The sequence below is a fragment of the Lepidochelys kempii genome, chromosome 1 (assembly GCF_965140285.1).
Source record: "Lepidochelys kempii isolate rLepKem1 chromosome 1, rLepKem1.hap1, whole genome shotgun sequence".
NCBI lineage: Eukaryota > Metazoa > Chordata > Testudines > Cheloniidae > Lepidochelys > Lepidochelys kempii.
Window position 1 is genome coordinate 49091313 of NC_136380.1, and position 23005 is coordinate 49114317.

General features: G+C 42.5%; 2 protein-coding genes across 7 annotated transcripts in view; one reads left to right on the plus strand and one right to left on the minus strand.

The window, feature by feature from the left end:
• Positions 1 to 19900, plus strand: part of BRCA2 (BRCA2 DNA repair associated) — a 96911-nt gene extending 77011 nt beyond the window's left edge. For all 6 annotated transcript variants that reach the window (XM_073341432.2, XM_073341459.2, XM_073341451.2 and 3 more), the window contains 6 exons: positions 2971 to 3172; positions 4566 to 4732; positions 4840 to 4978; positions 16147 to 16403; positions 17434 to 17586; positions 19098 to 19900. In XM_073341432.2, the coding sequence (XP_073197533.2) occupies positions 2971 to 3172; positions 4566 to 4732; positions 4840 to 4978; positions 16147 to 16403; positions 17434 to 17586; positions 19098 to 19739 (1560 nt within the window). In that variant the 3' untranslated portion in view covers positions 19740 to 19900. The remainder of the gene's footprint in view (positions 1 to 2970; positions 3173 to 4565; positions 4733 to 4839; positions 4979 to 16146; positions 16404 to 17433; positions 17587 to 19097) is intronic.
• N4BP2L1 (NEDD4 binding protein 2 like 1) overlaps positions 16405 to 23005 on the minus strand; it is a 40305-nt gene continuing 33704 nt past the window's right edge. The window contains exon 6 of the mRNA XM_073341578.2: positions 16405 to 16661. Within this exon, the coding sequence (XP_073197679.1) occupies positions 16657 to 16661 (5 nt within the window). The 3' untranslated portion in view covers positions 16405 to 16656. The remainder of the gene's footprint in view (positions 16662 to 23005) is intronic.

Genomic DNA, 23005 nt, shown 5'->3' on the forward strand with positions numbered 1-23005 from the left:
GCTCAAGCTGTGGCTCTCAGCTCAGGCTCTCAGCTCTGCAGTCTGTTCATATTTTGGCCTTACTATTTAGTGGTGGGAATCAGTGAAACTGACGTGAATTATGTCAAGTTCACTGGCAGCTGCTGGGGATTGGGGAGCATGTTTTGTTTCAAAAACATTTTATTTCAAAAACACTGTGTTTCAGTGTTTCCCAAACAGAATTTTTTTGAACCCGCCGTTTTCATGAGAAAATTTGTAATATTTGGTTTCAGTTTGAATGAATCTGAAACCAAATTTCAAAATACTGAAATTCCCTATGAACAGAAAATTCCAAATTTTGGGCAGCTCTTCTCTGGAGTTAAGCTCCAACTGTGAACTGTGAAATTTTACAAATCTGTAAATATGACTCTACAAAATTATTTTCATTGATAATTTTTTAATTGTTATTATTTATTAGGGCGGTCTATTAACTGCAGTTAACTCACATGATTAACTCAAAAAAATAATCACAATTTATTGCACTGTTAAACTATAGAATACCAATTGACATTTATTGAATATTTTTGGATGTTTTTCTACATTTTCAAATATATCGATTTAATTACAACACAGAATACAAAGTGTACAGTGATCACTTTATTATTTTTTATTACAAATATTTGCACTGTAAAAATGATAAACAAAAGAAATAGTATTTTTCAGTTTACCTCATACAAGTATCTTTATCATGAAAGTGCAGCTTACAAATGTAGGGGATTTTATGTTACATAACTGCACTCAAAAACAAAACAATGTAAAACTTTAGAGCCTACAAGTCCAATCAGTCCTACTTCTTGTTCAGCCAACCATTAAGAGAAACAAGTTTGTTTATGTTTATGGGAGATAATGCTGCCCACTTCTTAATTGCAATGTCACCTGAAAGAGAGAACAGGCGTTCGCATGGCACTGTTGTAGCTGGCGTCGCAAGATATTTACATGCCAGATGCGCTAAAGATTCATATGCCTCTTCATGCTTCAGCCATCATTCCAGAGGACGTGCTTCCATGCTGATGACGCTCTTTAAAAAAATAACATGTTAATTAAATTTGTGACTGAACTCCTTGGGGGAGAATTATGTCTCCTTTTCTGTTTTATCCTCATTCTGCCATATATTTCATGTTATACCAGTCTCTGATGATGACCCAGCACATACTGTTTGTTTTACAAACACTTTCACTGCAAATATGACAAAATGCAAAGAAGATACCAATGTGAAATTTCTAAAGATAGCTACAGCACTCGACCCAAGATTTAAGAATCTGATGTGCCTTCCAAAATCTGAGAGGGATGAGGTGTGGGGCATGCTTTCAGAAGTTTTAAAAGAGCAACACTCCGATGCAGAAACTACAGAACCCAAACCACCAAAAAAGAAAATCAACCTTCTGCTGGTAGCATCTGACTCAGACGATGAAAATGAACATGCGTCGGTCCGCACTGCTTTGGATCATTATCCAGCAGAACCCATCATCAGCGTGGACGCATGTCCTCTGTAATGGTGGTTGAAGCATCACGGGACATATGAATCTTTAGTGCATCTGGCATGTAAATATCTTGCAACGCCGGCTACAACAGTGCCATGCAAATGCCTGTTCTCACTGTCAGGTGACATTGTAAACAAGAAGCAGGCAACATTATCTTCTGCAAAATGTAAACAAATTTGTTTGAGCGATTGGCTGAACCAGAAGTAGGACTGATTGGATTTGTAGGCTCTAAAGTTTTCCATTGTTTTATTTTTCAATGCAGGTTTTTTTGTACCTAATTCTTCTTTTGTAAGTTCAACTTTCATGATAGAGATTGCACTGCAGTACTTGTATTAAGTGAATTGAAAAATACTGTTTCTTTTGTTTTTTTACAGTGCAAATACTTGTAATAAAAAATAAATATAAAGTGAGCACTGTACACTTTGTATTCTGTGTTATAATTGAAATAGATATATTTGAAAATGTAGAAAGCATCCAAAATATTTAAATAAATAGTATTCTATTATTAACAGCGTGATTAATTGTGATTAATTTTTTTAATGGTGCGATTAATCACAATTGATTTTTTTTAACTGCTTGACTGCCCTAATTATTATTAGTATTTAAATAAATTTTCTACTTGAGTAAATATTTACCAAATATTTGTGGTGCAGTGACAATCGGTGCTTCTTGCCATGCTTGTGTTTCCCTCCCCAATGTAATTATAACAAGACCTCTATAAGAACTTGGTACATACAAAAATCACTGAAGTAACTGAGCAGCAGTTTGAGAGAGATTCAACAAACAAATCTATACTTTCAGTTCCACCAACTTAGCAAACAGTGTAATTAAAGTTAATGTTTATAGTTTTATGTCCTTGTCCTATTTTATGTTTTTGCAAAAGAAATTGATCCAGGTTTGCTTTCTACTAAAGTTAAAAAAAACAAACAAACAAAATACAAAAAAAAACCCACACCATGATGTGACCCTCAAAATTTATGTACTTTTCACCTAAGTGATTGCTGTCTTTGCCCCCAATCTTCCTGCTTTTCCAGCTCCAGCCTGTGTTTGCCATATCTCCCAATCTTAATTCAAGCACAGACACTTAGCGACAAGCTAAGCAGTGAGTAGTCCCATTGTGTCTATTATAAAGCTGAGCACATGCCTAAGCATGTGCAGGATCAGGGCTTTTGACTGTAATAAGTTAATGCCGTCTGAGACTTTGACTTTGTGACTTTGACTTTGTAAAATGTGTGTATTTATGGTGCTGTACAATGCTTATTATTTGCATTCCAGTAATGCCTAGAGGGCCTAACCAAGATTGGGGCCCCTTTGTGTTATAATATATAATAATACTTCTGAAATCCTGTTGTTATATTAATGAAATGAAAATTAAGCTTGTATATTTAGAGAAGACTTTCTCAAAATCTATGACAGACTTTTTGACTGATAGACACATGAAGCTGAGTGAATTTGCCCTTTGTGGTTACAGGGCTATCTTAGTGGGGAGCAATTAAAAGCCTTGAATACTCACAGACAGATGTTGAATGATAAGAAGCAAGCTCAGATAGAAGCAGAATTCAAGAAGGCTATAGAGTCTGCTGAACGGGAGGAACATGGTTGCTCCAAAAGGGATGTGTCTACTATATGGAAGTTACGTGTTGTGGATTACAGAAAACAAGAAAAAGATAACGGTTAGTATTGAAAAATGTAAACAACTTCAGTTTTCACCATACTAGGCCAATTTAAACTCTTGAGATGGGGTGGAGATTAAAGATTAATAATCAAGGTATGGTCCAACACCTAAACAAATACCTTGCCTTAGTTTTTAATAAGGGTAATGAAGAGTTTAGGTAGTGGTAGGGTGGCTAATGGGAATGAGGATATGGAAGTAGAAATTACCACATCAGAGGTGGAAGTCAAATTTAGCAGCTTAATGGGACTAAATGAGGGGGCCCAGATAATCTCCATCTAAGAATATTAAAGGAACTAGCACATGAAATTGCAATCCCAATAATAAGGATTTTTAATGAATCTGTAAACTCAGAGGTCGACTGGAGAATCACTAATGTAGTTCCTATTTTTAAGATAGTGACAACAACAAAAGTGATCCAGGAAACTACAGTCCTGTTAGTTTGACCTCAATTGTATGCAAGGTCTTGGAACAAATTTTGAAAGAGAAAGTAGTTAAGGCCATAGAGGTAAGCAGTAATTGGGATAAAATATAGCATAGTTTTACAAAAGTTAGATTGTGCCAGACCAACCTGAATCCCCTTCTTTAAGAAAATAACTGATTTTTTAGACAAAGGAAATGCAGCATATCTAATCTACCTGGATTTCAGTAAGGCATTTGATACAGTTTCACATGGGAAATTATTAGTTAAATTGGAGAAGATGGAGATTAATATGAGAATGGAAGGGTGGAAAGAAACTGTTTAAAGGGGAGATAGCAATAAGTCCCACTGAAAGGTGAACTGTCAGTCTGGATGGAGGTTACTAGCAGAGTTTCTCAGGGATTGGTCTTGGGACCAGTCTTATTTAGCATTTTTATTGACAACCTTGGCGACTGCTAGCAGGAAATATGTCCAACAGTCAGTGAAACTGGATGTGGAGGGCTCTGAGTTATTACAGAGAATTCTTTCTTGTCTGTCTTGCTGGTGGATCTTGCCCACATGCTCAGGGTCCAACTGGTCACCATATTTGGGGCTGGAAAGGATTTTTTCCCTGAATCGGATCAGCAGAGAGACTGGGGGTTTTCTGCCTTCCTCTGCAGCATGGGATATGGGTCACTTGCAGGTTTAAACTAGTGTAAAATGGTGGATTCTCTGTAACTTGCAGTCTTTAAATCATGATTTGAGGACTTCAGTAACTCAGCCATAGGTTCAGGGTCTATTACAGTAGTGGGTGGGCGAGATTCCGTGGCCATCAATGTGCAGGAGGTAAGACTAGATTATCATGATGGCCCCTTCTGACCTTAACATCTATGAGTTTATAAATTCAAGAGTTACACCAAGGATGTCTTAAATTGAATTTTTTGAGGCCTCCATGTTACTGCATACTAATATGTTTTCTAATCTTACATTTTAGCCATTATATTGAATATATGGCGTCCATTATCGGATGTATGTTCCCTGTTAAAAGAAGGTGGTCGGTACAGAATATACCAGCTAGTAGCTTCGCAATCCAAAGGCAAATCAGACACTGTTAATGTACAGTTAACAGCCACAAACAAAACTCAGTACCTGCAACTACAGGTAAAAACATTTAACTGTAAATATATATAACTATATGTATTAGACTAACAGCATAAACAATTTATATAAGCATTATGGCATAAATATTTAAAGTTCTATTTCTTCAGGCTTCGCAAGAGGTGCTGTTACAGATGTATATTCCAAGGAAGGCTCTGCAGTTCAGCATGTTGTTGGATCCATCTTTTCGACCAGCCTGTGCTGAAGTGGATTTAGTGGGATTTATAGTTTCTGTTAGCAAGAAAACAGGTATATTGTGCATTGTGTCCAAGTTTTTTCATGTTTAAACAGATCATATTTAAAAAAAATCTTACAAATTTCCAAGCTGATCTTGGTGTTGTACCTGCAGGTTTATAACTGTCTAATGTTTAGGTTAGACAGGCCAAACCATAGAATCATAGAAATGTAGGGCTGGAAGGGACCTTGAGAGGTCATCAAGTCCAGCCACCTCTGCTGAGGGAAGACCAAGTAAACTTAGACCATTCCTGACTAGTGTTTGTCCAACCTGTTCTTAAAGGTCTCCAATTATGAGGATTCCTTAAAATCCCTTGGAAGCCTATTCTCTTACCCTTATAGGCTATGCCTACTCTAAGAAGTAAGGGTGTGATTCCCCTGCTCATGTACACATAGTGATGCTAGCTCCTATCAAGCTAGCGTGAGTATAAATAGCAGTGTAGCCGTGCTAGCACAGGTAACAATAGCAGAGCTTAGCAGTGCCATGTATTAAACCCCTCTGAAACTACTGGGTATGTGCGGAGACATGCTGAGTACATAGCCACCAGTTTCACATGGGCTTGTATTCAGCATGCCTTAGCCATGTTTCTACTGCCACTACTAGTGCTACTGGAACTACGCTACTATTTATACTCACACTAGCTTGGTGAGTGCTAGCATGATTATCTGTATGCGAGCAGGGGATTCACACCTCTACCTTACTGTGTAGATATAGTCATAGTTAGAAAGTTTTTATTTATATCTAACCTACATCTCCCTTACTGCAGATTTAAGCCCATTATTTCTTGTCCTACTTTCAGTGGACATGGAGGACAATTGGTCACGTCCTCTTTGTAACAGCTCTTAATATATTTGAAGACTGTTGTCAGGTTTCCCCCTCCCCACCCAATCTTCTTTTCTCAAGATTAAACAGGCCCAGATTAACCTTTCCTCATAGGTCAGGTTTTCTAAATCTTTTATTGTTTTTGTTGCGCTACTCTGGACTCTCTGATTTGCCCACATCTTTCCTAAAGCATGGCACCCAAAACTAGACGCAGTTACTCCAGCTGAGGTCTTACCAATGCTGAGTAAAGCAGGACAGTTATCTCTTGTGTCTTACATACAACTCTCCTGTCAATACACCCTGGAATTATATTAGCCTTTTTTGCCACTGGATCACATTGTTGCCTCATATTCCATTTGTGATCCACTAGAACTCCCACATCCTTTTCAGCCTTATGCCACCTGCCATTTATTTCCCATTGATTTTTTCCTTCTTGAATGAAGTACTTGTCTTTACTGAATTTCATTTTGTTGATTTCAAACCAGTTCTCTAATTTTTCATGGATGTTTTGAATTCCAATCCTGTTCTCCAAAATGCTTGCAACCCCTCTCAGCTTGGTATCATCTGCAAATTTTATAAGCATACTCTCCACTCCATTATCCAAGTCATTAATGAAAATATTGAATAGTACTGACTGCGCTGTGACCCCATTAGATAAGTCCTCACAGTTTGGCAGTGAACCATTGATAACTACTTTTTCGAGTATGGTCTTTAAACCAGTTGTGCAACCACCTTACAGTAATTTCATCTCGATCACAGTTCCCTAGTTTTCTTTTGAGAATGTCAGGTGGGACTGTCAAAAGCCTTACTAAAATCAAGCTATACCATGTCTACAGCTTCCTCCCTATCCACTATGCCAGTAATCCTATCAAAGAAAGAAATTAAGTTGGTTTGGTATGGTTTGTTCTGGTTATTCCTTGAAACCCTGTTATCATCTAAGTCCTTTACAAATTGATTGTGTAATAATTTGTTCCAATATCTTTTCCAGTATCCAAGTTAGGCTGACTGGTGTATAATTCTCCAGATCCTTTTTTTCCCCCCTTTTTTAAAGATAGGTGCTATGTTTTCCCTTTTCCGTTCCTCTGGGACTTATAGATTCATAGATATAATGGTCCCTTCTGACCTTAGTGATCATCTAGTCCGACCTTCTGCACAACGCAGGCCACAGAATCTCACCCACCCACTCCTGCGAAAAACCTCTCACCTATGTCTGTGCTATTGAAGTCCTCAAATCGTGGTTAAAAGACTTCAAGGAGCAGAGAATCCTCCAGCAAGTGACCCATGCCCCATGCTACAGAGTAAGGCGAAAAACCTCCAGGGCCTCTTCCAATCTGCCCTGGAGGAAAATTCCTTCCCGACCCCAAATATGGCGATCAGCTAAACCCTGAACATATGGGCAAGCTTCACCAGCTGGCCAATACAGAAAATTCTTTCCTGGGTAACTCAGATCCCACCCCATCGAAGATAATTGCTAATGATTGCTTCAGCTAGTTCCTTAAGTACCCTAAGATGAATTTCATCAGGCACTGGCAATTTGAATTTATCTAAATATTCTTCTTTGAGTACTTGCTTATGTCATTCTAGGTGTGTGTGCCCACATGCATGGTCGTCAGAGATTTTTGCCTTAGCAGTATCATTAGGGTCAGCTGTGGCGCCCCCTTGAGTGTAGCACTCAAGTGTCGGTATAGCAGGCACCACCAGCCCTACACCCTCTCAGTTCCTTCTTACCACCCATGGTGGTTAGTTGGAGTGCCTTTCCTTGCATAGTAGGGGCTAGTGGTTTCATCTATTCTGAGTTCGAGCCTTAAGGACTTGTAAATAGTTGTTTATAGTAGTGAATGTTAAATAACTGTTAAGTGTAGTTAGAAGTTAGAGTCCTCGCGTGGACTTTGTCCCAGGAGGGGCATGCCCTGGTCTCTGAGGTTTAAGACCTGAGCAGACTGTAACAGGCCTATGCCTGTAAGTGACCCCCACAGCAGCTGCCTCAAGTGGTTGGGGGAATCACATGTGAAGGACAAGTGTCATATTTGTAAACATTTTCGACCCAGGACTCAGAAAGAGTGTGGGATATTCACTTGAGGACTCTCCTCATGGAGGCTGCCCTCCATCCAGCTTGCAAGCCGTCCTGCCAAGACTCAACTCCTAGTACCTCGGCATGCAGCACACCCCCAGTGTGCACACCTGGCACTGCTCCCCGTCACCAGTGCCCAGAAAGAAAACTAAGAAGCATGGTTCTCCGGCACAGGGCAAGAAAGGCCATGGGGCATCGGGCAAAGGACCCAGTTTGGGCCGCCTGGGAACTCCGGAACCATGTGGACGTGCCTTCCTGGTTGGGGCCCTTAGCCCATGAAAGGATCCACAACCAACTCCTGGGAGTGGCAGGGACCCAAACATATGTCGACATCAACTCCTTCCCAAACTCCCCTAGCACCAAGAGAGCAGAGGCCTCGGCCCACGCCGCAGGCACCGCAGGAAGCGGCAAAGGCTCCCTATGAGGGCAAGCCAGCCGCTAAGACCCCACCAAGGGGCAGTGGAGCACTGCCGATTCCCCTAGCCAAGGCAGCAATCTCCGTCTCCACGCCACAGATCTCCGGCATCGCAGCCCAGATCCTCTGGTGCTCACCCTCGGTCACCGGCACAGCATTCGTGGTCCCTGCCATCTCGACACGGATCATCTAAGGGGAGGTGCTGGATTCTGTATTACCAGCACCATTCGTCCTCTTGGCGCAGATCTCCGTCGCTTACCCCGTGGGAGTGCTCCCCGTCTCAATACTGGTCCCCCCCTTGGCACCAGTCCCCCCCGACATTGGCACTGATCCTCCCACTCCAAGCACCAGTCTCGGGTGGCCACAGGCAGACACAGGCATCGATGGCCCCACCATGGTCACCAGGAGGGGATTTCTCCGGCATGGAAGGGCAGCTTAGTACCTCACTGAGACTCCACCAGCATAACTGGACACCGGAGGCTGCATCGACGACTACGGCACCACCTTGGCAGCACGGTCACTTGCCTCCCCAGTGGCCTTATTGGAGTGCGTGGGGCATGCTGGTGATGACGATGTTCCCTTTGCACCATTCAACTGCCGCCACCTCAGAGCAACAGTTGACTGCACCTGCGGCACCGGGCTTGGTGCATGAAACATGCTTGGAGGTTGGGGTAGAGGAGACAGTGCCCACCCGCTAGCCCCACGGGGGATGATGGCCTGGGGCCTCCCCCTACGGTACAGTTATTGTCTGAGATTTACGGCCTGCTGACATGAGTGCTTTTAGCAATAAACAATAGTGGTTTCAGGCTCTTTACTGGTTTGCCAAAATCTCCCCATACACCCTACGGATACTGCTGAGGGAAAAACTTCTGGCACCAGTGCATGTGGCGAGCACACACACCTAATATGGAATGAACATGAGCAACACATCTCGAAGAACGCCAGTTACAGAAAAGGTAACTGTCTTTTCTCCTTCCTTGCTAAGTAGAGGACCTACCCTTCCTTTCATCTTGCTCCTAATGTAATTATAACCTCTTCTTACTGTCTTTTATGTCCTGTGCTTGATTTCACTCATTTTGTGCCTTAGCCTTTCTGATTTTGTCTCTATATGCTTGTGCTATCCTTTTGTTATATCTCCTTAGCAATTCCTGCATGTTTCCATTTTTGGTAGGATTCCTTTTTTGATTTTTCAGGTCATTAAAGAGCTCCTGATGGAGTGATATTGGCCTCTTACTGTTTTTTCTCTTTCCTTTGCATTGGATTAGTTTACATTGTGCCAGCTCTTCTGGACCCCTTTATCCTTTAGATTTTTTCCCCATGGGACATTTTCTGAGTTTGTTAGACTCCTTTATTGAAGTCCATTGTCCTTATTTTGCTGCTCTAATTCGTTCCTTTCCTTTGACACATGAAAGCGATCATTTCATGATCATTTTCATCCAAATTACCTTCCACCTTCAGATTTGCCACCAATTCCTCTCTGTTGGTCAGAATCAAATCTAAAATGGCTGTCCCCCTGGTTACTGCCTCAACTTTCTGAAAGAAAAACTTATCCCAAATACATTCCAATAACTTACAGGAAATTTTTGTTTTTTGCCATATTACATTTTCCAACAGATGTCTGGGAGTTAAAGTCCCCCATTACTACCAGGTCTTGTGTTTTGGATATTTATGTTGTTTGCTCTAGAAATGCCTCATCCACCTCCCCCTCCTCCTGATTTGGTGTTCTATAGTAGACCCCACTATAATAAATCTGCTGATATGGACCTTTCACCATAGTATCTGAGGGCTGTCTGAGACTTTAGAAATAGTAACAACAATCTTTCTTCATTCCCGGCCATTTAGGGAAAATATCTTGATTAATTATTTGTTGGGGAAGAACTTAGTGGAGATGAGTTTTGTTTTTAAGTTTGGTATTCTCATCTATTGCAGGAGTGATTTTCTGTGTCTATGTTCAATACCTGTGAAATTTCTGTCCCCTATACTCATGAGTTCCCCTCTTGATCAGCAGTTGCATGGATCCAGTGGAACCTAGCTGTGAAGGTGATGGTTGCAGAGAGACTGGTGATCTTATTGGTAACTAGAGAAAATCCTAGAGAGGGCTTTTGAATATCAAAACAAAGACCTGGAACTGGACTCTCTCTTCAGTAGTGAACTAGTGAAGAGAATGAATTACACACCAGACTAATGTAGTCAGGACAACCTTTCTTGCTAAGCAGATGAGTAGCTATATTTTCTACCAGTTAGACCTTTTTTAAGGTGTCTGGCTTCATTCCTAGATATAAGCAGCAGTAAACAAATCTGGAGGCCACCAATATTTGGTCTTTGTGGCAGTTCTGTTCCCAGGAGGATGTAGCACAATCTTCTGGGCAGTTACAGATAGAAATGGGCTTTTTTTTTTTTTTTGTTGGAATGGTTATTTAGGCATATGGTAGCACTGAATCCATCAGGGGGAACCCCAGGCTACAGACCAACTTTTAGTCTAAGGTAAGATGTCCTTGACAGTGGGGATGTTATAGCTGAGGCAAATTCTTTGAAGCATTTCTCTCTCTCTACCAACATGACTTCAGTCTTACCTGGGTTCAGTCAAGTGTTGATTACAACTAGGCATTGAGAAATCTGGGAAATAGAGCTGGCTTATATTTGACAAAAGGAAATGTAGATCTGGTTGTTGTTGATGTACTGGTGCAGCCTGCATCTCAGCCTGTGGTGTCTCACCAGCTCTCTCCAGGACTTCATGTAGATGTTGAATAGTAAGGAATCATAGAATATCAGGGTTGGAAGGGACCTCAGGATGTCATCTAGTCCAACCTCCTGCTCAAAGCAGGACCAATCCCCAATTAAATCATCCCAGCCAGGGCTTTGTCAAGCCTGACCTTAAAAACTTCTAAGGAAGGAGATTCTAGCACCTCCCTAGGTAACGAATTCCAGTGTTACACCACCCTCCTAGTGAAAAAGTTTTTCCTAATATCCAACCTAAACCTCCCCCACTGCAACTTGAGACCATTACTCCTTGTCCTGTCCTCTTCTACCACTGAGAATAGTCTAGAACCATCCTCTCTGGAACCACCTCTCAGGTAGTTGAAAGCAGCTATCAAATCCCCCCTCATTCTTCTCTTCTGCAGACTAAACAATCCCAGTTCCTTCAGCCTCTCCTCATAAGTCATGTGTTCCAGACCCCTAATCATTTTTGTTGCCCTTCGCTGGACTCTCTCCAATTTATCCACATCCTTCTTGAAGTGTGGGGCCCAAAACTGGACGCAGTACTCCAGATGAGGCCTCACCAATGTCGAATAGAGGGGGACGATCATGTCCCTCGATCTGCTCGCTATGCCCCTACTTATACATCCCAAAATGCCATTGGCCTTCTTGGCAACAAGGGCACACTGCTGACTCATATCCAGCTTCTCGTCCACTGTCACCCCTAGGTCCTTTTCCGCAGAACTGCTGCCTAGCCATTCGGTCCCTAGTCTGTAACTGTGCATTGGGTTCTTCCGTCCTAAGTGCAGGACCCTGCACTTATCCTTATTGAACCTCATCAGATTTCTTTGGGCCCAATCCTCCAATTTGTCTAGGTCCCTCTGGATCCTATCCCTGCCCTCCAGCGTATCTACCACTCCTGCCAGTTTAGTATCATCCGCAAATTTGCTGAGAGTGCAATCCACACCATCCTCCAGATCATTTATGAAGATATTGAACAAAACCGGCCCCAGGACCGACCCCTGGGGCACTCCACTTGACACCGGCTGCCAACTAGACATGGAGCCATTGATCACTACCCGTTGAGCCCGACAATCTAGCCAACTTTCTATCCACCTTATTGTGCATTCATCCAGCCCATACTTCTTTAACTTGCTGACAAGAATACTGTGGGAGACCGTGTCAAAAGCTTTGCTAAAGTCAAAAAACAATACATCCACTGCTTTCCCTTCATCCACAGAACCAGTAATCTCATCATAGAAGGCGATTAGAATCCATGCTGACTGTTCCTGATCACTTTCCTCTCATGTAGGTGCTTCAGGATTGATTCTTTGAGGACCTGCTCCATGATTTTTCCGGGGACTGAGGTGAGGCTGACTGGCCTGTAGTTCCCAGGATCCTCCTCCTTCCCTTTTTTAAAGATTGGCACTACATTAGCCTTTTTCCAGGATAATGGCCAATGGCTCTGCAATCACAGCCGCCAATTCCTTTAGCACTCTCGGATGCAACTCGTCTGGCCCCATGGACTTGTGCACGTCCAGCTTTTCTAAATAGTCCCTAACCACCTCTTTCTCCACAGAAGGCTGGCCATCTATTCCCCACGTTGTGATGCCCAGCGCAGCAGTCTGGGAGCTGACCTTGTTAGTGAAGACAGAGGCAAAAAAAGCATTGAGTACATTAGCTTTTTCCACATCCTCTGTCACTAGGTTGCCTCCCTCATTCATAAGGGGTCCACACTTTCCTTGGCTTTCTTCTTGTTGCCAACATACCTGAAGAAACCCTTCTTGTTACTCTTAACATCTCTCGCTAGCTGCAGCTTCAGGTGCGATTTGGCCCTCCTGATTTCATTCCTACATGCCCGAGCAATATTTTTATACTCTTCCCTGGTCATATGTCCAACCTTCCACTTCTTGTAAGCTTCTTTTTTATGTTTAAGATCCACTAGGATTTCACCATTAAGCCAAGCTGGTCGCCTGCCATATTTACTATTCTTTCGACACATCGGGATGGTTTGTCCCTGTAACCTCAACAGGGATTCCTTGAAATACAGCCAGCTCTCCTGGACTCCTTTCCCCTTCATGTTAGTCCCCCAGGGGATCCTGGCCATCCGTTCCCTGAGGGAGTCGAAGTCTGCTTTCCTGAAGTCCAGGGTCCGTATCCTGCTGCTTACCTTTCTTCCCTGTGTCAGGATCCTGAACTCAACCAACTCATGGTCACTGCCTCCCAGATTCCCATCCACTTTTGCTTCCCCTACTAATTCTTCCCGGTTTGTGAGCAGCAGGTCAAGAAAAGCTCCCCCCCTAGTTGGCTCCTCTAGCACTTGCACCAGGAAATTGTCCCCTACGCTTTCCAAAAACTTCCTGGATTTTCTATGCACCGCTGTATTGCTCTCCCAGCAGATATCAGGAAAATTAAAGTCACCCATGAGAACCAGGGCGTGCGATCTAGTAGCTTCCGCGAGCTGCCGGAAGAAAGCCTCATCCACCTCATCCCCCTGGTCCGGTGGTCTATAGCAGACTCCCACCACAACATCACTCTTGTTGCTCACACTTCTAAACTTAATCCAGAGACACTCAGGTTTTTCTGCAGTTTCGTACCGGAGCTCTGAGCAGTCATACTGCTCCCTTACATACAGTGCTACTCCCGCACCTTTTCTGCCCTGCCTGTCCTTCCTGAACAATTTATAACCATCCATGACAGTACTCCAGTCATGTGAGTTATCCCACCAAGTCTCTGTTATTCCAATCGTGTCATAATTCCTTGACATCACCAGGACCTCCAGTTCTCCCAGCTTGTTTCCAAGGCTTTGTGCATTCGTATATGAGCACTTGAGATAACCTGCTGATCGCCCCTCATTCTCAGTATGAGGCAGGAGCCCTCCCCTCACAGACATTCCTGCCTGTGCTTCCTCCCGGTATCCCGCTTTCCCACTTACCTCAGGGCTTTGGTCTCCTTCCCCCGGTGAACCTAGTTTAAAGCCCTCCTCACTAGGTTAGCCAGCAAAGATGCTCTTCCCTCTCTTCGTAAGGTGGAGCCCGTCTCTGCCCAGCACTCCTCCTTCATGGAACACCATCCCATGGTCAAAGAATCCAAAGCCTTCTCTCCGACACCACCTGCGTAGCCATTCGTTGACTTCCACAATTCGACGGTCCCTACCCAGGCCTTTTCCTTCCATGGGGAGGATGGATGAGAACACCACTTGCGCCTCAAACTCCTTTATCCTTCTTCCCAGAGCCATATAGTCTGCAGTGATCCGCTCAAGGTCATTCTTGGCAGTATCATTGGTGCCCACGTGGAGAAGCAGGAAGGGGTAGCGATCCGAGGGCTTGATGAGTCTCGGCAGTCTCTCCGTCACATCGCGAATCTTAGCCCCCTGCAAGCAGCAGACTTCTCGGTTTTCCCGGTCAGGGCGGCAGATAGATGACTCAGTCCCCCAGAGTAGAGAGTCCCCAACCACCACCACCCGCCTCCTTCTCTTGGGAGTGGTGGTCGTGTAACCCCCCATCTCAGGACAGTGCATCTCATGCCTTCCAACCAACGGAGTCTCCTTCTGCTTTCTCCCCCCAGACATATCATCTGGTCCACTCTCCGCAATGGTACCTGTGGAGAGAACATGAAAGCGGTTAGTTACCTGTGTCCACGTTGCTGGAATCCGGATATTCCCCCTTCTTCTTTTGGAGGTCACATGTTGCCAAGCTTCTTCACTGGCCCCTTGGCTCCGCTGTGCAACCTGCTCTAAATCTTTAGAGCTTTGTGCCCGTAGAAGCATATCCTGACTTTTGTCCAGAAAATCCTCCGTTTCTCGTATGCAACGCTGGGTCGTTATCTGTTGCTCCAGACCTTCAATCTTCTCTTCCAATATGGAGACCAGCTTGCACTTTGTACAGACAAAGTCGCTTCTGTCCTGTGGAAGAAAGACAAACATGGCACATCCAGTGCAGGTCACAACAGCTGAACCCCCCCCTTCCATATCACCTTCCTACTATGAGCTTCCTCAGAGAAGTTGGCAAGATGTAAGCCTCACTGGGCTCACTCCAGGCAAACTCCCAGGCAAACTCCTGCTGGAGAGGAGAGGACTGAGTTTTATGAGACCCTACAGGTAAGGGCTCCAGAAGTGGAGGAACAATTGCCCATAATCCTCTTGGTTTGGACATAGAGGAAGGACATTTCAATATCTAGTGATTAGCATTATCAAACACTACAGATGGGCACAGCAGGATGAATATGGCTTTATTTTACTTGTCAGTGGACAGATCATCTACCAGAACAAGCAATGTCTCGATACCATGCCCTGACCTGAAGTTGACCTAATAAATCTTCCCTCTACAGTTTCTTTGAGAATATTGTGCTGCCAAACCTCTTTTCCTTTTACTGCTATATCACCAGTCGTACTGCTGCTTTCTTCCTTTTCTCTTGGAAATAATAAAAGCTGTAAGGTTGTCTTCAGAGGTTGCTTACAATGTTATTATCTTCAACTCTCATCTCTGAAGCCCTGAATTGTTCTGCTAAGCTTGATGTGTTTTCTTTCACACAGAAATTAATTAGACAGCTACTAAGGGATCTTCACCAGAAGTTGTTTGTGAAGTATTCTGCTTGCAGATTGTAAAGTATTTTATATATTTTTGAATAGAGATTTCTCACTGTTCTTTTACTTTCATCTCCTGGTTTAGTCAACTACTACTTTGCGGGCATAATTTTTGTTTCTACAAAACAAGTACATACAAGTTATACTTGTACTTGTAAAAAAAAAAGATCATTTATAAGTACCCTTCAAATTTTTGCAGTAACATGGTACAAGGACTTACAATGTTTTGGGGTTTTTTTTAATGACCTAAGGCATTTTACCCCACTAGACAGCATAGATATTTTAAATATTAGTTTGAGTCCCAGATGCATTTGACTTGAAAGGTATTAAGGGCAAAATTCTGCTCTGTTATGCCAGTGTAAATATAGAATACAGCAACTCTACTGAAGTCAGTAGAATTACATCAGATTAACACTAGTGTAATTAAGAGCAGAACCTGGCCCTAAGTAAATGAAAATCATTTTGCAAGTAGGAAGGCTTCCTTTCTTTGGACTTCGGAAAAACAACCCAAAAGTAATAGTAGAGCAGGTTTTTTTCTATGAAAACATCTGTCCAAACTACATGTATCATTTTGTTAATTAAAACTTTTTAGGTTTCACTACTCTGGTATATTTGTCAGATGAAGATCATAATCTAGTGGCCATCAAGATCTGGACAGACCTTAAGCAACTTGCTATTGAAGACATAATTAACCCTTTTACATTGATTTCTGCAAGCAATCTTCAGTGGAGATCTGAATTCAAATCAGAAATTCCCACATTATTTGCTGGAGACCTTTCCATATTCTCCGCAAGTCCTAAGGATCGCTATCTTCAAGAGAAATTTAATAAACTGAAGAGCACAACAGAGGTAAAGTGGTGGATTTTTTAATACAATAGTTATTAGTACAGTACAGGTTTTTTTCAATATAGAGTCCATTAACACAGGTAATACTCTGACCAACCTATGGTAACACTGATAATATTCAGTTTGATTGATGGGATTTTTGCAGGGGGGTTGTTTGTTTTTTCTTCTGGAGGAGCCTCCATATCACTCATGGAATTTCTTCATTTTTCTTGGCTTTTCACTACTATCCTCAAGGGCACTGTCAGGGTCATCATCCTCAGCCTAAGAAAAGGAGAATAGTTTTCTATATGGAACCTGTCATTGACACTTTAATTGGATGAAGTTAAAGATATGAGAAGTATACTGCTTTTGTATAGTTGAGCCCATTTGTTAACAACAGTTTGCTCTCACAATATTTTTGCAGTGACTGCAGTTTTTCAACTGAACTGTGTCAAGTGGAATATGAAATCAACATAGCATGCATTTTCTCCCATTTATTTAGTTTTCTTTCAAATGTATACAAATATACACGAACAATTAGAATTACTTTTCAAGTAGCAAAACTTCGTATTGTCATAAGCTATTGTTTCATATAGCTAGTATATATAGAAAATAATATAAATATTTGAAAAATCATTGATAGTACCTGAAATAATTGGTATTAACTGCAGTTTGGCACAGGATGCCAGACATTTGTAATTCACATTGAATAGGAAATAATTTCATGTCAGTTGATACTAAACAAGTATATTTATTTTGTTTTGGATTATTAGGCACGCTGGGGGAGTTTAATTTTTTCCCCATTAACAGGAACGAAGTAGGATTAACAATTTTACATTGTTCTCTAAGAGCTGCAGTAAAATTTGTTTTAAATTCACAACTTGAATTAGTAATATTTAAATCACTTACTAGCCAGGAGACATGCATGATAATGTTCACAAAGCTCATCTTATCATTATTGTTTCAGTAGTAAACATAATCTGAGATGTTATATTTTATACACATTTTAAAAACCACACAACCGCCTTACATTTTTCTCTCTTCTGTCTTGTAGAATGTAAATTGCTTTTACAATGAAGCAGAACGCAAACTGATGAATTTGCTTCAGAGAAATGACCCACAACCATATAACTTACCTAAAGAGTGTGGTTTAGATCACCTTTCTCCTTCCTGGAAATTAGGACTTGATGCAGGAAATAAATGTCTGGTAAGTTTATTGAAGTGTAAGATTAATGTTTCTTTAGACTTCTCATAGCTGTTTGAACCAGTATATGCAAACTAGTCCGGGGATGGTACTTCTCTAGAACTGTTCACAATCTCAAGGACTGAAATAATCACCTCCCACTGTTTTTAGTTCCTGGAGTGTTGTGGTAACCATCCTCCAGGGAGTAGAGTACAATCCATAGCCCAAAACGTTCCATATAACATTCATAAAGTCAAATAAAGTGGTCTCCAGATATGCCTTTGTTCACCACATCTGTAAGACTTCCTATCTAACTTTTATCTGAAACAAACTTGGGGCATGGCTACACTTGCAGATGTAGAGCGCTTTGAGTTAAACCAGCCTTTGTAGAGCTCAGTAGGGAAAGTGCTGCAATCTGTCCACAGTGACAGCTACAAGCGACTGACATGGCCACATTAGCAGCTCTTGCAATGGCTACAGAGAGTAGTGCATTGTGGTAGCTATCCCAGCATGCAAGTGGCTGCAACGTGCTTTTCAAATGGAGGGCGTGGGGTGGAGTGTGACAGGGAGTGTGTTGTGTGTATGTGGGGGGAGCGAGAGTGGGTTTTTGGGGGGCTGAGAGCATGTCAGCATGCTGTCTTGTAAATTCAGACAGCAGCAGACCCCCGCTCCCCTCCGCCTCTCTCTCACACGCAGCATTCCACAGTAATGGTTGCTTTGTCTCAGAGCAGATAAGCATGTCAGCTGTCAGAAACGGAGCTTTCAAAGGGCATATCTGCATTCTTACAGCGAGTTCAAAACAATGAGAAGAGTGGCCACTTGACTTAAGGGGATTATGGGACGTTTCTGGAGGCTGATCAGAGCGCAGTAATGGAACACCTTGTTCATACTGACGCCCGGGCGTTTCAGCCACTACACAACAAGCATTAATCTTCTTGCCGAGGTGGAGTACCAAGAGTGCTCTAGTCAGAGTGGAGTGGAGTCAGAGTGCTCTACGTGCCTTGCCAGTGTGGCCAGGGAGTGAACTAGGGCGCCCGGGGCTGTTTTAATGCGCTCTAACTCGCAAGTGTAGCCAAGCTCTAAAGAGCAGTTCCCAGCTTTCAGTTCAAGAGCAACATACCCTATTTTCCTTTTTTGTCTCCCTACTTCCCTACCTCTTATTTTTTCAACCTCTTGACATTTAGAATATATTAGGTCAGCCTGTCTTTTCATAGCTGGTCAGGCATTTTATGAATCCTCATCATTTGATGGAAGAGGTTTCCCATATGGGAAATTTAGATTTGAGATACAGCGCCAAACTGTTCTCTGCCTTAATATGTATGTACACAGGGACTCTCCTGGAGTCATACAACTTTTTTCTACTAACTTCAGCTTGAGATTGATAGCCACTACCAGAACATTGACTAATGTGCTCAGATATAAATGGTGGCACAGTATTGTTTTGTCCAATTTTCTATTGTATGTGGAAATAATAGGAAATTAACTAAAATAAGGTGCTTGACTCAACATTAAAACTTTTTCTTCTTTTTAACTAGATTTCCTCTCCTAATAGTGAAATAAAGTATCAGAGGTCTTTGCCAGCCAGCAAGCGTGACCTGAAACTTGTTCCACAAGGCTCAGCACAAATGACCCCACATACTTCTTATAGTGAAGAACCCCCCAAGAACTGCAAAAAAAGAAAAGCTCTGGACCTGCTCAGTCAAATACCTTCCCCTCCTCCAGTGACACCAATCAATTCGTTTGTTTCTTCATCTTTGAAAAAGGCTTTTCAGCCACCACGAAGCTCTGGTGTCCAGTATAACAAATCATTGAAGAGAACAAATCATAACTCTGGTCATATCAACTCCTTTAAAAGGACAAATGAAACTGCCCCTCTTCCTGAGAATGACTTGGTTGCTGATGAAGAACTTGCAATGATAAACACACAAGTGCTCTTGTATAAATTGCCAGAAGAAAAGAAGATAGATTGTGTGGATGAATCCACCAGTGCAATATCCAGTTATCCATTAGATCACCTTTTACTCAATAATAGTTCTCCTAAGTCTGCTGCAGAAACAAAAACTTCACAAAACAATACTGAAGGAGCTGAGGCTCCTGGGAAAGACCCAAGGGAAAGTGAGGGCTCATCGGCAATCCAAAAGAAGCTACAAAGGCTAAGAAAACGAAAATGCTACTAAATGCATATGTACCGTACTGTATATACTTCATATTTAAATTATTTTTTTTAGTCTTGGCACATTGTAAACATTTATACAGTACCTAATTGTACTTAATAATGCACATCTATATTGCAAAAACAAAGGTTTAATAAATAGAATTTACTCTATGGAATAGAAAACCTTAGCGTTGAACAAGAATGGTACAATCTTTTATCCATTAAGATCTCCTTCATACCAGTATATTACAGCAGCACTGCTCACAATGGTGTAGTTAAAGGTCTGCCAACATTTAGTCGTGAACCCGTATTTTGAACCTGATGTATTGATAAAGTACAAATAGAATATTTGTTTTAAATTAAACTGTTGGCTTTTCTGACTTTCTTGGATTATCCAGGAAGTCATTAGAATGTATTTACAATATTTAGCTGCTGAATCTAGAATCCAAGTTTTGCTGGTCTTATATCTACTACTACTAGTTTTTGGATGAAGAGATCACCTAGAACTGTAACATCATGAAAGGGGCTCACATCTTCTTCATTTATTTATAACATGTAAACAATCAAATCCACTTGCCTAGAACGTATCCTTCAACTCCAGGGTTGAATACATATTTTTACTGACCACTTCTATTTTAGTTCTGGTTGTACATACCAAGTGAGGTTTGTCAGAGCTGGATTTCCCCATGACAAATCACAAAGATTCACTAGAGGGAGAAGCCACCTCCCTGACTAGGGCTACTTGTTTGACTGCAGCTTTTCCTCCTCAACCACCTTCCTCCCCACCATGTCCTACTGGCAAGAAAGGGTAAGGATTGTCTGAAAAATTAAGCTAGCAGCTCTGGCAAACCTCCTGCAGAGACCTGCTATGATTAACATTAGCAAGTTGGACTGAGACTCCTGTTGTCATGCTTAAAGGAGGACTATAGGGAACATGGTGGGGTGTAAAAGGACTCACCACTGACTCACTAATACTGCTGTTGCACACCTTTTCCCAATTTCCTGTCCCTAATGAGTATCTGGCTCCCTACTTCCCAATTATTTATAAGTGGTAGAGTGGAGATCCTCTCTAGCATAATGTACAAGGTTTGTCACAGCACAAACCTGCTTCTCCCCACCCAACAGAAACACCATTTTCCCCATAAAATATGTTTTCCTTCAGTGACCACTATGGAAAGCCCAGCTCCCGCACACAAACATTGCTGTTGCTTCCTCCATGCCACCTACCTACCCTCTCCACTCTTCCATGTCTACTTGCACAAACCTTGCTGCTTCTCCCTCTATGCTGCTGACCATCCCCTCTGCCCTCCCATGTCCACAATCGTTCTATGCCGTGCTCCTTCTGTTCCAGTCCAATTCCTCAACTCCTGCTGTCCTCCCCACTTCCTCCAAGGGTGTACACCAAAATAACTCAGTACTGCCCCCTGCCCAACACTCCCCATTCCTCTACTTCTAAAAGATTTCTCAAGGTGTTCAGATATGATGGTAATAGCTGTGCTGTGCTAAGCACAGCTTCTATGTTTAGTCATCACTAATGGGTCAATGCTTGTATCTGTGAAATTCAGAGGTGGTCCAATGTTGCTGGAAGCTCCTGGACTAAGCCCTACTCAGTTCAGACTTCCAAATCTGCCTCTAGCTGCACAAGTTGGTGGTTCAGTTTCTCCTGACCATTTTGATTTATAATTTTAATTTTTGTTTTCGTGCAGTACCAATTTACAATCTTTCTTCCTTCCCCTCCCCTGAATTATGTATTTGGCAGCATGGTTGTTTCAACCACCCAGATCTACCACTGCTGCACCTCCCTTCTGAAATTCCTGCATAGCAGAGCTGTCCCGCAATTACTGTGCTAAATCTAAGCAGCATTCTCAATGTGGGGCAGCCTTTACAGGCTCTACAGCAGGTGACTTATGCTCTGCCCGTTCACAGCCAGCCAATGCTCTCACTGCCAGAGCATAGGGCTCAGAGTTGGATCAGCAGCTCCTCCCCTGAGAAGCTGCAACTCCAATAAGGACCTTCTGAGCATTTTGAGGAGAGAATCTAAGAAGGACACCATCTGCCAGCGGATTGTGGGTAAGTCCCTGGGTCAGAGGGGAAAAATTCCTGAAGGAATCCAAAGCTGCCTTCTCTCTTCAGGATACCAAAGTGTGTATGGGGGGGGGGGGGGTCGTTCTCTGATCCATGGGGAAAGAACCAGGGCTTGTATGCAGCTCCCCTTCCTCCCATTATGAACAGGGGGATTCTTATGAAGCTTGGGGCTACGTCTTACAAACTCCAGAAACTCTTTGTCCCAAAAAAGGCAAAAGCAACCATCCCCTTCATAATAGCAATTTGTAGTGATAATGAACAAGTGGTATAAAAATCAGGGGTTAAACTCCTACCTTGCCTTCCCTCCCCTTGAAGTGTTCGCTGGGGTTTTGCTAGTACACAGAGCCTTTTTCACAGTGTTCTGTATTATTATTATTATTTATGATTTATTACCGTGTATCCTGTAAGCCCTAGTCATGGACCAGGACCTCATTGTGCTAGGCTCAGTACATACATAGGACAAAAAAGACAATCCCTATCCCAAAGAGCTTACAAGTCTAAGTACAAGACAAGAGACGACAGATGGATACAGACTGAAGGAGGACTGCAAGGAAAGAATGAGACAAATATTGGTGAACATGATAGGCAGTGGTATCAGCACACCAACAGTCTCACTGTTGTCTTGTATCAAGCTCACCACCTCTTTCTCACCTCCTGGCAGCATGTCTGGGCATGCAGGGAAACCTATTATTCCAATGAAGCCCTGGTTTAGGCTGCAGTGTAATGGGAATTGTGCTTAAGGGCCTTTCTCCAAGGAAAGTGGCTTACATTTCAGGCAGCTGCAGAATGGTCCTGTTGGACTATATGGACAGTCAAGGAACCTCCATTGCACTGTCAGAAAAGACCAGACCTCTTGAAGCAGGGACTTCTCCTTTAATCAGACCTAGACGACCTACAGTTAGCCTGGGCATCAAAAGAAAAGAATAGTTCAGCAGAGTTTCTCCATCAGTCTCATTGATCAATTTTGATTTCCAGACAAAACTCAACCAGAAAATTTCAGTCATTGATCTTGGAGAGACAGGGAGGGTGAGTTAATACCTTTTATTGAACCAATTTCTGTTGTTGAGAGAGACAAGTTTTTTCGAGTGATGGTCCCTGTTGTATTCCACTGAGGGTTATGTGCCATGCGCCGAAGCTGGAGCTTTTTCAAAGCAGTTGTCTGTCGGTCTGCACATGTGCCCTTGCACTGCCTCATGGTTTCTC